The 14,252-nt window shown below is 36.8% G+C and overlaps 1 protein-coding gene across 1 annotated transcript in view; it reads left to right on the top strand.

Moving 5' to 3' along the window:
- The window catches only part of RBM25 (RNA binding motif protein 25), a 60,637-nt gene that overhangs the window by 34,880 nt on the left and 11,505 nt on the right, over positions 1-14,252 (top strand). Inside the window, exons 8-14 of the mRNA XM_080807932.1 lie at positions 2,289-2,474; positions 4,269-4,322; positions 4,556-4,639; positions 8,130-8,416; positions 9,699-9,921; positions 10,450-10,539; positions 13,315-13,388. Coding sequence (XP_080664058.1) covers positions 2,289-2,474; positions 4,269-4,322; positions 4,556-4,639; positions 8,130-8,416; positions 9,699-9,921; positions 10,450-10,539; positions 13,315-13,388 — 998 coding nt within the window. The remainder of the gene's footprint in view (positions 1-2,288; positions 2,475-4,268; positions 4,323-4,555; positions 4,640-8,129; positions 8,417-9,698; positions 9,922-10,449; positions 10,540-13,314; positions 13,389-14,252) is intronic.

Raw genomic sequence — 14,252 nt, 5'->3', positions numbered from 1 at the left:
ACCAAGTAGAAAGTTGGCAGAAGAACATTGGATAAAGGGGTGCCTATGTGGATCAGTTGGTTAAGTGTCCGACTCTTGTTTTCAGGGACATATAAGTTCACCGCTTTGGGCTCCATTCCCAGCGTGGAGCTAACTTTAAAAAAGAAAGATTAGATGAAGAGTAAGGAACTCAGAGTAGTTTTAAAATACTGCACATTATGACTTGACTCGAAGTTATCTGTAGCGTAAGTGCTTATTGTATTTGCTAAATGCTTCGGGGCAAGGTGATTTCTTTTTCCAATATCGAATTATTTTTGGCTTCTAGCATAGTATCTTGCACGCACAGTAGGCTCTTAAGAATTTGTTGAGCCAGGGGTGCATGGCTGGCTCAGTAGAACATGAAGCTCTTGATCTCAGGGTTGTAAGTTTGAGCCCCATGTTGGGTGTAGCGATTACTTTTACTTACTTATTTGACAGAGAGAGTGCACGAGTGGGGCCGAGGGGCAGAGGGAGAGGGAGAACAGACTCCCCGCTGAGCAGGAAGCCAGATGCTGGGCTCAGTCCCAGGACCCTGAGATTATGACCTGAGCTGAAGGCAGACACTTAACTGATGGAGCCACCAAGACAACTCAAGAAAATATTTTTAAAGATTTTATTCATTTATTTGACAGAGAGAGATCACAAGTAGGCAGAGAGGCAGACAGAGAGAGGGGTAAGCAGGGTCCCTGCCGAGCAGAGAGCCTGATGTGGGGCTCAATCCCAGGACCTTGGTATCATGACCTGAGCTGAAGGCAGAGGCTTTAACCCACTGAGCCACCCAGGCGCCCCAAGAAAATATTTTTAAATAAAAAAATTTTCTTGCAAATCAAGAAATAAATACCTGTTGAATTAGTATCTGTTAGAGATAGCTTTCACACTTATGAAATTATGAAATATGAAATCACTGCTAAGTTGTATTCAGGAGCCACAAGGTGTGAAACTTACCTCAAATAGTTGCATACATTGTGCTATGCAACAGCCAGTATTTATGCAGAAGAGCATTGTCTTATTTATATCTGAAAATGCAAATGGCATATGTTTACCAACTAAACTGATAAGTACCTTAAGATGTATGTGTGTATAGTTTTAAATTACAAAAAGTTTTGTACATGTCTTTATCTTGTTGCTTGTAATACTTTCCCATCTTTCCTAATTTTAGGGAAAAGTTTTCAATTAGCAATAATCGCGCCTCGGATAAACCTCATTGGCTACGATACTGCCACTGCGCAAAGCTTCCATCTTTCCTAATTTTAAAAAAAGACTGGTTGAGAGTAATGAAATTATCCAGAGTTTTGAGGTTATTCTCTAAGTTGTGTAGTTTGAACTGAATTAATTACTTAACCGGGGGCCTTAAAATAAATCTAAGATAAAAGGAAGAATAATAGTATAGTATGTCAGAAGTCAGTAATTTTTTTTTTTCACATCAATACAATTACGTTAGTCTTTAAAAAAACAAACTAAAGTCCTACAAATAGTTACTTACTTGTGAGAAGCATTACCACATGAATTTCGTGTTATTTTCTATAACGTTACATGTGCAGGTCATGGGAGAAATACTTGGGCAGTATTTAGAGTTGGTTCCTTCTAAGTATATAAGTATACGGTTTTTGTAAGTGGTGTACCCACATTCCCACAGAGCAGGAAAAAGATGTCATTGTTCAGCCCCTGGCAGGTCAGGGGCTAAACCCCTGGCCTTTTGGTTTGTGTTTTTTTGATGCTTGCAGTTTTGTTGTATATAGCTGCCTTGTGTTTTACATTTGTTAACCTACACATACTTTTTTTTTTTAATTTTAAATGGTGGCTGTTACAGTGTACATAGAACTGTATTTCGCTTTTTTCACATAATGAAATTTTCAGCTGTGTTTTGGTTAATTTAGTAACCATCATTAGTTTGTGGAAGTATTTGAGAAAGAATCTGAAAAACCGAAAGCTTGGCAGGTATGTTGTGTAGTGTGTTTGTATTGTGGTTTGATCTCCCTGTAACTGGTCAGAGGTTAGAATATTAGCTAATAAAGGAAAAAAGGTAAAGAAAATGATGAAGTATCAGTATCTAAGAAAAATCAGTAAATGAAATGTAGTTTTGTGAAGTCAAGAACAAAATCAAGTCTGCATTTAATAGGACTACACAGATGTTTTAGAGAAAAAAATGTTTGTTTTGTGTGCTGACTTATTTTAGAATGATTTTCTTTTTTCTTTCTTTTTTTTGGGATGTCTTTTTCCTCTTCACTCCCCTGACCTTGCCTTGGTTGTTTCTTTTTTTTTTTTTAAAGACTGCGAGACCAGAAACTGTCACTAATGATGATGAAGAAGCCTTAGATGAAGAAACAAAGAGAAGAGATCAGATGATCAAAGGGGCCATTGAAGTTTTAATACGAGAATACTCCAGTGAGCTCAATGCCCCCTCACAGGAATCTGACTCTCACCCAAGGAAGAAGAAGAAGGAGAAGAAGGAGGACGTATGTGTTACTGATTTCTGGCAATAATCCTTTCTGTGGTTTACTTTTTATGGTGTCACTCTTGTGCTTTCATTGCATTGCAACTTTCAAGGAGAAAATGACTTAAGATTTATCACAATATACTGTTAAACCTAATTTGACCATGTTTTATCAAGTAACTCACTTTTTTCACCAAACTGTTTGTTTTATATGTTTGAAATATACTGGCATAGATCCTTATGTTTATCTGTGGATTCAAATTATATAAGGAAAAAGCCCTTGACTCACGAAGTAGCTGCTGATATTAAGGGACAAAGGAAGTTTTGTTTTTGTTTTGTGTTTTTGTTTTTTTGGCTATGAAGGGGCTGGCTTTGTTTTGCCTTACTCCTGGATGTTGTTCTGTCTCTGCTTCAAGCAACACACCAGATATGCTTCACTGAAGATTTTCACCCATTTTTTAAGTCTTGCCATCTTTTCTTCTAAACCACATCTCATTCCCTCTATGGACAGTACTGCAGTTGAACAACTACTTCTTCTTCCTTTTTTTTTTTTTTTTTTTTAAGATTTGATTTTTTTGACAGAGAGAGATCACAAGTAGGCAGAGAGGCAGGCAGAGAGAGAAGAGGAAACAGACTCCTCACGGAGCAGAGAGCCCGATGCGGGGCTCGATCCCAGGACCCGGGGATCATGACCTGAGCCGAAGACAGAGGCTTTAACCCACTGAGCCACCCAGGCGCCCCTGCAGTTGAACTTCCAATTGGAGGGCAGTTGAGGAGTAGGGCAAGATGAAACACTCCTCCCCAGTGTATTATATTTTATTACTCTTTGCCAGCCTAAGCTAATTGAATAGTAGGGAGTCAAGGTTAAAAGAAAAGAAAAAAACTTTTTTTAAGATTTATTTATTTGAGAGAGAGAATGCGCGCATGTGCGCGTGCCTGAGCTTGAGGAGGGGGGCATAGGCAGAGGGAGAATCTCAAGCAGATTCCACCCCTAGCTTGGAGCCCCAAGCAGGGCTTGCCTAAGCTGAAATCAAGAGTTGAACCTTAACTGACTGTGCTACCCAGGTGCCCCCAAAGTGTTTGTTTGTTTGTTTACATTCATTTCTTTTGGGTAAATTTGGAGAAATTGTGGGGAATATTCTTTAAAAATATTGGGAATATGTTGTGTGCATGGATTTTATGTGCCATGAAAAGTACCATGAATCATATAGTATGGTTTTTAGTATTGGGTAGTTACGGTTCATTTTATTTTGAATTTGAGTGCCTTATTAGGTTATCTTCAATTTCCTTTGTGGCCAGATATATTTTTATTACTTGGCTTGTTTTTCCTCATGTGGTAATAAAAACCTGTCTAGTAAAATGCCAGTCATTGGGAATGGGAATTGGTAGTCCATTAGGTACAGGGTAATTGAGGTTTGTAGAGCTCGTTCTTCCTCCCCAGCATTACCAAGAAAGGAGAAAGTAGCTAGAGTATTTGTTTGATAGGTGTTTGGAGGAGAGGATCAAAGAGCTCCTGCTCAATGGCAGGAATTATGGGTAAATTTTGTTGGTGTGATTGTTTCCAGAGGATGAAGGAAAATGTCTAGCTAGTGTGAGACTTTCCTTATTCCCTTGCCTGAGGTAGTTGGAGGGTGAGGAGGTAGGTGACAGGAGGTTTTAAAGAGAGTTAAGTGAAATCTTATTTATTTAAGTAATTTGAAATCAAGAAAATGTCACAGAAATCTTACTTTGCTTACATTATAAACATACAGTGAGTTGTTGTGCGGAATAATGAAAACTCTTGCTCTTTTTTAAATCTTTGTGGATTTTTCCGCAGATTTTCCGCAGATTTCCTGTGGCCCCACTGATCCCCTACCCACTCATCACTAAGGTTCGTTTATATTAAAAGGCACTGACAATAAATGTTTATTGCTAATGGCCAGACTTGTGATTCTTTTTCATCTGATTTCTCACTATTTAACTTAGATCATTAGTTTTTTATACTATATAAATTATTTTATTTACTTCTTTTTTGTAAGATGGTACAGAATATCTTTTAGTATGTTGGTGTTGATGTGGATTAATCTTTAATGTATCCTCTCCTATCCCTTCTATCTTTTTTAGGAGGATATAAATGCTATAGAAATGGAAGAAGACAAAAGAGACCTGATATCCCGAGAGATCAGCAAATTCAGAGACACACACAAGGTAGTATTCTTGGTTTTTTTACTTGATACCAATCTAGACTTTTTACAGAACCCAAAGCAAACAGACAAAAAGAAAAAAAAAATCAACCTTACATTAGAATATAATTTAAGTGCTTTTTATAGGTTAATTAATATTTAGAGACAAAGAAACAGAAGAGCAATACCATATTAAAGTGGTCCTGGACATATTGTACTTAGTTTTTTCAGTTACTGACTACTCTGCAGTCATCTCACTTTAATATGATTAAAAGTTAATTTTATTCTTAGATTTTAACATAAACATCAAGGTCAGGTTTACATTAGATTCAGTGGGGCAGCAGGATAACCTACACTGTAGTTTATTTCTGGGGCAGGTATTTAACTTAATCTTAGGAAAATCTTTTCTTTAGAGCTGAGATTAAAATTTAAGGTATATATTTGTGTAGATTTAAGTTGAGAGGGGGAGATTTTAAAAAGTAGGTCAGTGGTTACCAGACTTACCAAATTTTAGATGCATGGAAGAACTGTAAATTCCCATAAAGCTAATCTATTCATTGACCCCCACCATTATGATAGAGATCATATGGTGACTAATGCAAGATGAAACTCTCAGCTTGGAAAGTAACAAGGAATAGGATGTAAGTATGAGCTTCTGTTTTTTATTATATTTATGGATGCCCCCTCAGAAAAATATGCAAAGGGGTAACTGGCTTGGAAATGGGTATTTGTGCATAGTAAATCCCACTCACGAGTTTTGCCTATTGAAAGCTTCTCTCAATGACAGTGCATCTGTGAATGTTCGCTGGTGTTGAAGGTGATGCTTATGAACGGTAAAATGCAAACACAGCATGAAATGAAATGTATTTTGTTGTTAAAGATAATAAGATGTTACTGGTTTTTACTCTAAAGACTGAGTGATCTTTAACTCAGTGAAATGTTAAGTGTTCCTTTTTTCTTTATTTAATCTTAAACTTTTTCTTACTGCTTTCAAAATCCCAAGTTGACAGTGCCATTGAATCAGTGCTGCTGAACACTTATTATCCAGATGCCCAGCCCTAGCTCACATACATAGTGCTTTTTCAGGAATTAAGTATGTCTAAAAGCACAAATGAAATTTTCCCAAATTAATTTTGAATTTAAAAGGTAGTCTGTGGGAAGTCACTTTCGAGGAATACTTTTGGTTAGGTTCCAGTACTCAAATTCAGGGTCTGAGTAAGCTTGAAAATGGTATACAGTTGTGTGTGTGGTTTACCCCCTTGTTGTTATTTGTTAAACCCTGTCATGTCATTGGTAAAGTATATGAGAAAATTGTGTTTTTGAGAATATAATTCAAAAGATGATTGCTTCAGAGTTTGAGAAGCTGTCAGGCATTTGACTGCCTTAGACTTACTTCACTATGGGGGCTGAGGGGATGTTTTTTCCAAAATGTACTTTAAAAAAAAGATGAAAATGAAAACAGTTCTTTTTGTTGGGTGGTACGGTTAAAGGGAACATTTGAAACTCTAGTAACAAAAAATGAGCTCAGTGAACCTTTGCATGTTTTGGTATGAGTTTATTAAATAACCACGGACTGTCAGGGTATCAGCGTGGCAGGGGGCGTCCATTTACAGCACGGACGAGTCTGAAGAGAGAATAAGGTAAGATTTATGATTTTTTTTTCTGTCCTTTCCTCTTCATTATTTCATTACTTCCTTACATCTTTTTAGACTCACTTTATTTTCTTTATCTTTAGTCTTTGTCTTAAAATATATATATGTACGTATGTGTGCATTTACTTAACCGCATACATAGTCTTTTTTAGAAATGCATTTAGTGTGGGCTGATTCACTCACTTGTTCATTTATTTAGAACAAAACTTTTGAAATGAGTTCTGAAACATTATTTACATAAGTGGAAGTATACACTACTAAGAAATAAGTAATACAGTAAATAAGCAAAAGTAAAAATTAAATTCTATAAAACAAATTATTATTGGAACAGCTAAAATAAATCTGTAAGTATTATCTCAGAAATAAATATTTCTTTATAAGTGTATGACACTGAGGTAAGTTTTATGTAGTCTAGCCTCATTTTACAATACAAATTTTTATAGTTCTTTAGAACTGTTTCAGAAATTAGAATTTGCCCCTTTGAATAGCTTTCAGTTTCTGTCCTCTTTCTGTCATTTCTTTTCTCTTCTCTTTGTAACCTCGGTGTATTCAGTATTGGCTTTGCCTACATTCTCGTTTGATATAGACTGGCACAGCAGCTGAATATATTGATTTCTCATGCATTAGTTTTTCTCTCATAATCCTCTGTCAGTTCTCTGGGCCATGAACAAGAGAAAAAGTATAACAGGTAAGATTGCTTTTTAAAGTTGTTTTAAATGCTTTACATGACTGAGAAAAGACAAAAGAATGCACATTTTATTGTTGCAGTTTAAATTTCATTTCGGTGACACTAAACATGGAACCAAAGGGATAAATGTATTTTGTTTTTGTTTTGTTTTTCCTGTTTGGCTTTTTTGTTTTGTTTTGTTTATTTTTGTTTTTGTTTTTTTTTTCCTGAGTTTGTGTAGAAACCGTGTGGTACACTGGTAATCTTGTCAGGGTACAAACTTGGTCTGACTTTGTTATTTGGTTTATTTGTGAACCATGTACTTGCTCTTCCTCCCAGAAACATAGCTTGTAGGCAAGGTTAATCCAGTGTTGGCGATCCATGTCCTAGCACAGCATCTGTAAGTTCATATGCAATCGTTCGTTCCAAGGATGGATTTATCACTGTTGATATATTTTATTGTCTTATAGGCATAATGGGCATAAATACGTTGCTTTTAAAATTAAATGAAATGAGAATATTACAGTTATGTACATTTTTGCTTGAAGTGAGTGATTTTCAAACTTTTGTATTTGGTGGGCTATCCATCTTGTAATGGTGGGAGTAAACATTTCCATTTAGATAATAGGGCAAATATTGGCTGAGTTCAGCTTATCTTTTGGAGGGTGGGCAAACCAGTGGGTAGAAGATTATTTAGTTGTATTACAGCAAACTGACTCTTCCTCCCGCACCTCCCCTTGGAAATCTTCAAGTAGTAGCCTGTAGGTAATGGGAAGTCTGGGGTTATATTTAGTATCAATAGTAAATCAGTAGTCACACTGATTTACAGAAAATTCATAATGAGGGGAATTACATTTTAGCTAAGTGATTGTATTTCTAGAAATTATTACTAATCATCACATTTCTCATGGTCATTTAGTTATTAGATAATCATTGAGTGGCCAACCACACTTGACACAATCTCCCAGCATCCAAGATTGGAGATTCCTGGTCTGTGTAGAGTATATGGGTTTGCACGCAATCTATTTAGTGTTGTGATTGCTTCAGCTTAATTTGTCCAGTAAAACCACAAGTACTTAATATTAAAGTGCCAGTGGTTTGGTTGTTTTTGTTCCTTATATTGGGCATTGCGCCGGGAAATAACTGAATACTGGAGCTACAGAGTTAACTCTAAAAGTACTTTTATTGGTTTCTAGAAACTGGAAGAAGAGAAAGGCAAAAAGGAGAAAGAAAGACAGGAAATTGAGAAAGAACGGAGAGAAAGAGAGAGGGAGCGTGAAAGGGAACGAGAAAGGCGAGAACGGGAACGAGAAAGGGAAAGAGAACGTGAACGAGAAAAAGAGAAGGAACGGGAGCGGGAACGAGAACGAGATAGGGATCGTGACCGGACAAAAGAGAGAGACCGGGACCGGGATCGCGAGAGAGACCGAGACCGCGATCGGGAAAGGAGCTCGGATCGGAATAAGGATCGGAGTCGATCAAGGTAAGGCTTTGGTGGAAGTTACTGTTCACTGATGCTTTAGTAGAACTGCAGGTGGGCAGTCCCTGCAGTGTTTATATTTGTGAGGAGAGGACTTCCTCAGCCACAGTCAAGTAATAGTTTTCAACTTCAGGGTTAATTCCTAGCTGAAGCTAGTTTATACACAGACCCAGAACACAGCCACTGTCCACCCAGTGTTCTGGGCAGACATGATTCCCTCTTTTCTCCCTGGGTTGTTGGGCATCTTTTCTATTTACCATTTCATTGAGGTCCTGCATCCTGGGAGATCATCTCTAGCACCCCTGCTTTTAGCCGGTTGTCTTTACTACTTGGTCCTATAGCCCATATGGCCACGACTCACCTAGCTCTCAATTTAATTTTATTGTAATTTTAATTGTAATTGTAATTTTACGTTGCTTTTAAGTTTTTTCTTTCTTATATTGACTTTGATGAATCACCTCAAATTCCTCAGGAAGGAGTAAAGCAAAAATGAACAAAGGAAGAAAGTGTGGAAAGAAGAAAAGCTCACCTTTTTCTCCCAGGCTGGTTTTCAGATAATACATTTCTGTGTTGCAAATTTTCACCTGATTATAGCTGAAAGGAGGTCCACTTTTAGGCAGTCCCATCAGTTGCTGGAACTAGAAATCCAGTGTCCTTAATCTTTAGTGGGCATTAAAATCCTTCCCTTCCTTCCTCTTCTGGAATAGCTATTACCCTCTTGAGTAACCATTATCAAGAATTTGACATATATACAATCAGTGTATGCATACTTTTACTATGGATGTGAATCCATAAACACTGTATTGTATTTAATTAGATCCATGGCATCATACTACATATATTTTGCAATTTGGTTTTACCACTCTCAAATATTTGAAAACTTTTCCTTGCCAGTAGTATAGGTCTAATTTATCCATGCAACATGCCAGAATGCTCTTTTCTCCACACCTTTGCCAACACCTTTATTCCTTTATCACTAGTGAAGAAGGCTGTCTTTTAACATGTTTGTCAGCCCTTTGTATTTCTTACGTCCAGGTGTGTGTGTTTTCTGAGATACCGATAAGCATTAACATTGAATTTAAAATACAATTCAGAATTTGAGACTAGAGTTACATTGTGTCATCCTGATAAATATAGAGAAGTTTACAATTCTGCAGAAATCAGGTGCTAAATTCTGGCCTATGAGTTCCTGTATTATTTTGTAATATATGTTGCCTTCCTTTCCCTTGGTTTATAAAGGAAAACTGAAAGACTGACAGATTATTAAAATCTTTTGTTTATATAGAGAAAAGAGCAGAGATCGTGAAAGGGAACGGGAGCGAGAAAGAGAGAGAGAGAGAGAACGGGAACGAGAAAGAGAACGAGAGCGAGAGAGAGAACGAGAAAGAGAACGGGAACGAGAGAGAGAGAAAGACAAGAAGCGCGACCGAGAAGAGGATGAAGAAGATGCTTATGAACGAAGAAAACTTGAAAGAAAACTCCGAGAGAAAGAAGCTGCTTACCAAGAGGTAAATTGAGGAAATGCTTTTATTCTTTATTATTTTTAAAGATTTTATTTCTTTGAGAGAGAGAGTAAGAGAGAGAGCATAAGAGAGGGGAGGGTCAGAGAAGCGGAATTCCTGCTGAGTAGGGAGCCTGATGTGGGATTTGATCCTGGGACTCCGGGATCATCACCTGAGCTGGAGGCAATCACCTAACCAACTGAGCTATCCAGGCACCCCTATTTTTTTTTTTTTTTTAAAGATTTTATTTATTTGAGAGAGCATGCAGCCATATGTGCAGAGGGAGAGGGTGAGGGAGAGAATCTCCAGCAGACTCCCACTGGTCATGGAGCATAATACATAGGGCTTGATCTCATAACTTTGAGATGACCTGAGCCAAACCAACAGCTGCGCACTTATCTAAGCTGGGCAAGTGAGCCACTCAGATGCCCCAGGAAATGCTTTTATTAAAGCTTGCTATTCAGTGGGTTAGTCAAAAATTTCAGAGCCCTTTGCATACATTTGTATTATTAAACTTGACAATTTCTTTTTTAGCGCCTTAAGAATTGGGAAATCAGAGAACGGAAGAAAACTCGGGAGTATGAGAAAGAGGCTGAAAGAGAAGAAGAAAGAAGAAGAGAAATGGTAATAATTCTAGATTATAAATCAGTGATTTTTTTTTTTAGATAAAAATCAGGTCAAATTCTTGACCACTAACTAGATTAGAGGTAACTGTCATTAAAATGTGTAAGTTCTCAAGACAATTTAATTTGTTGGCAGAGGGACAAAGGAAGGGGTAGAGAGAGAGTCCCAGGCAGGCTCCACACCCAGTGAGGCTGCATCTCATGACCCTGAGATTGCCACTCGAGTCGAAATCAAGTGTCTGGACACGGAACCCTACATAATTTAATTTTTATATATTTCAAGTAATCTTCAGACAATTCCAGTACACCAGAATCTCTTTTTACGCTTAATTTTCACATTTTTGCTGACTATAAACAAAATTATCTCTTGGCGTACCATTGAAGTAAGTCTGCCATAGAGTAATATATAAAATGAGAATTTGTAAAACGTTCTTTGATTAAGAGTCTGTAACATTTTGAAGAAGCATTAATAGATTCTGTTCTGTATTAGTGTGGCACATGGGGATGATGGGAATAGTGTCATGAGAAGACCTCTTTTGTTTTTCATGTTTTTATTTAAATCCACTTAACATACAGTGTAAAGAACTGTTTTCATAAATTACAGTTATTGTCTTCAGTATATGACATTTATGAATTATAGTTTTTCCTTATGCTACCTGTTAACTACCTGACAATCATAAAAGTGAACCTTGTTTTCTGCGTTTACACTGTTTGATAAACTGTAATAGTGAAACCATTGGCAGAGGTTGTTACTAAGAAGAATGACAGAAAGATTTTAGCATAGTGTTTGCTTGAGTTGTATGTTCCATGTGTTCTCTCTTTGCCAGAATTTCATGAAAGTTTCTTTATCTCCAGTTTGGAGGTTATTCTTCCTAAAACTTCACTGACGTTAGGAATCTTCATATAGCTTTTGAACATAAGACAGAGAGGGAGTTTTTTAAGTAGCCAAAAGAGGGTGCATGCAGCAACTGGATAGATAGTATGGGTTTTCTGTATAGCAGATCTATAATGCCACAGAATTATTGACAGTAATTTCAACTCCCCTGAATTATAGCTCCCATTGTCTTCTTCTTCTTTTTATTTATTTATTTATTTATTTATTTTAAAGATTTTATTTATTTATTTGACAGAGTTCGCAAGTAGGCAGAGAGGCAGGTAGAGAGAGGAGGAAGCAGGCTCCCCGCGGAGCAGAGAGCCCGATGCAGGACTCGATCCCAGGACCTTGGGGTCATAACTTGAGCCAAAGGCAGAGGCTTTAACCCACTGAGCCACCCAGGCGCCCTCTTCTTCTTCTTTTTAAAGATTTTATTTATTTATTTGAGAGAGAGAATGGGAGGAGAGAGGTCAGTGGGAGAAGCAGACTCCCAGCTGAGCAGGGAGCCCAATGTGGGACTCAATCCCGGGACTCCAGGATCCTGACCCGAGCCAAAGGCAGTCGCCCAACCAACTGAGCCACCCAGGCGCCCCCATTGTAGAATTTCTTTTTCATCCCTAGGTTAGAAAATAGGAAGAGAATAATATGATGAGAAATGATTATTTGAAGAGTTGTTTGCCATGAACAACATAGTGGGATAGATTTGAAGAGATTCTGCTTTTTACATGCAAATCTGAATTTTCCTATTATTTTGTGTTTGGGAGCTTTAAAAAAGTATGTTACAAAAGCAGTTAAACTTGCTTATTTTATAAAAATACTCAAGTAACAGAAGTAAATGATGTAAAAAGTAAAGGTTTCTACTCCTCAAGACTGGTAATTTATGTTTATATTTTAGTATGTATCTCTGGACCTTCCAGTGTTTTATTTAAATATTTGTAAGTTTTGTCATTCCTACTTAACAAATCTGTGCTCGTTCGTTGGACACATTTTGAGTGTAAGTTATATCCTAGCCTTGATGCTTGTGCTAGGTACTGGGTATGCAGGAGTAACTAAATGCTTCTAACCTTGAAACAAGTGGGTGGTATTGTCAGAGAGATAGGTAGTTACTGTAGTGTATGAGTGTTTAAGATATGAAAAGGTGTGTTCACAGTATTTTGGGATTGCAGAGAAAGCTCTGGGGATGGGAATTGGTGATGAATAGATGGTTAGATTAGGGGAGTCTTTACAGAGAGGTAATATTTGAACTTTGCAATATATTAAAATCTTACTGTAGTCTAAATTTTTACTACATTCAGAAACTTATCTCCTTTGTATATAGGTATAATAGCTAGAATAGTTGGTAGAATAGATAAGGATATAGAGTATAAATAATTATTTTTATGTATTGCATATTTGTATGTAATTGTTAGCTATAAGTGTTACTAAATATAATAGTTATTTGAAATTCTGAAAATAAGAGAGTCCTATACTTTCATGTTTTGTGAACCCAAAGTTAGATTGATGCATGATTGTGACTTGACCTTTCAGTCCTGCGTTTTGTAAAAACTTTTCTCTAGCATTATCTATCTACAAATGTAAAATATTTTTGTTGAGTTAATAGAGTCAATAAAATAACTTTCAGTTTTGTTTCTTGGTATGCTCTGTTTTCATTACTGTCCTTTGAAGATTATATCCAAAGAGGAAATACTATATGCGGTTTTTTTTTGTTGCAGAGATAAGTTCTAAATCTGGCTTGTTTTATGAGTAAAAGATAAAATATCTCTAATGCTATTTAATATGCAATGCACATGAGAATTATAAAATTCAAGTAGTATGGATAAGACATCTATCTCCAAGAAGGAGAGGATAGTCTATATGAATTTCATGTTAATTTTGCACACTTTGTCTTTTATTTCCTGAAAGGCAAAAGAAGCTAAAAGACTGAAAGAATTCTTAGAAGATTATGATGATGATAGAGATGATCCCAAATATTACAGGTAAAGAACCCTTGCTTCATGAGCTCATACTTTGAGTATTTTACTAGGTGTATTTTCTCTACCAGAGGGTGCAAGTTTGGAGTAAGAAAGAAAATCTTTTTTTTTTTTTTTAAAGACTCTGTTTATTCATTTGGCAGAGATCACAAGTAGGCAGAGAGAGGGGGGAGGCAGGCTCCCTGCCGAGCAGAGAGCCTGATGCAGGGCTCGATCCCAGGACCCTGGGATCATGACCTGAGCCAAAGGCAGAGGCTTTAACCCACTGAGCCACCCAGGCGCCCCAGAAAGAAAATTTTAATATTCTACCTTGTAATTACCTCCATATTTGATATGTTGTTTTGGGAGTGTGGGGGAGAAGTGTTGGAAAGGGATCAACAATTCTGTCTTTGGTGGAGTGGTGGTCCATATAATAATATTAAAACAAATTAATTTTTTTCATGTTTTGTAGAGGTCCAATTTTTGTAACAAGTTATAACTAGTCTTGATAACTATTCAAGGTCGTCTAAAAATTTTTGCGTTCAAGAATGTTGCAAAGCAAACCATTGCCATCTCATCTCCTACCCTACTGATATATTATTGTAAAGTGAGAGTTGTAAAGCCTGCCTTCCCTCATGTCTTTGTTCGCATGGCATTTCTAAACTACTGTTATTCTAGCACCTTGGCAGTCTGGTAAAATTACTGGCTCTTTTCTGCTTCCTCCATTCCAGACTATAATTTTTGGAAAGATATGGACAATATTTTTATTTCTCTTCTTAACCTTATGTATCTGACATGAGCCAGGGCATGTAGTGAAGGAATTTAGTATATAATTTTAATACACTGTACTCCCACATAATCAAAACACTGGAATTAGCTACTTCAAAAGCA

The sequence above is a fragment of the Martes martes genome, assembly GCF_963455335.1.
Source record: "Martes martes genome assembly, chromosome: 7".
Lineage (NCBI taxonomy): Eukaryota > Metazoa > Chordata > Mammalia > Carnivora > Mustelidae > Martes > Martes martes.
This window is presented reverse-complemented; position numbering and strand designations above follow the sequence as displayed.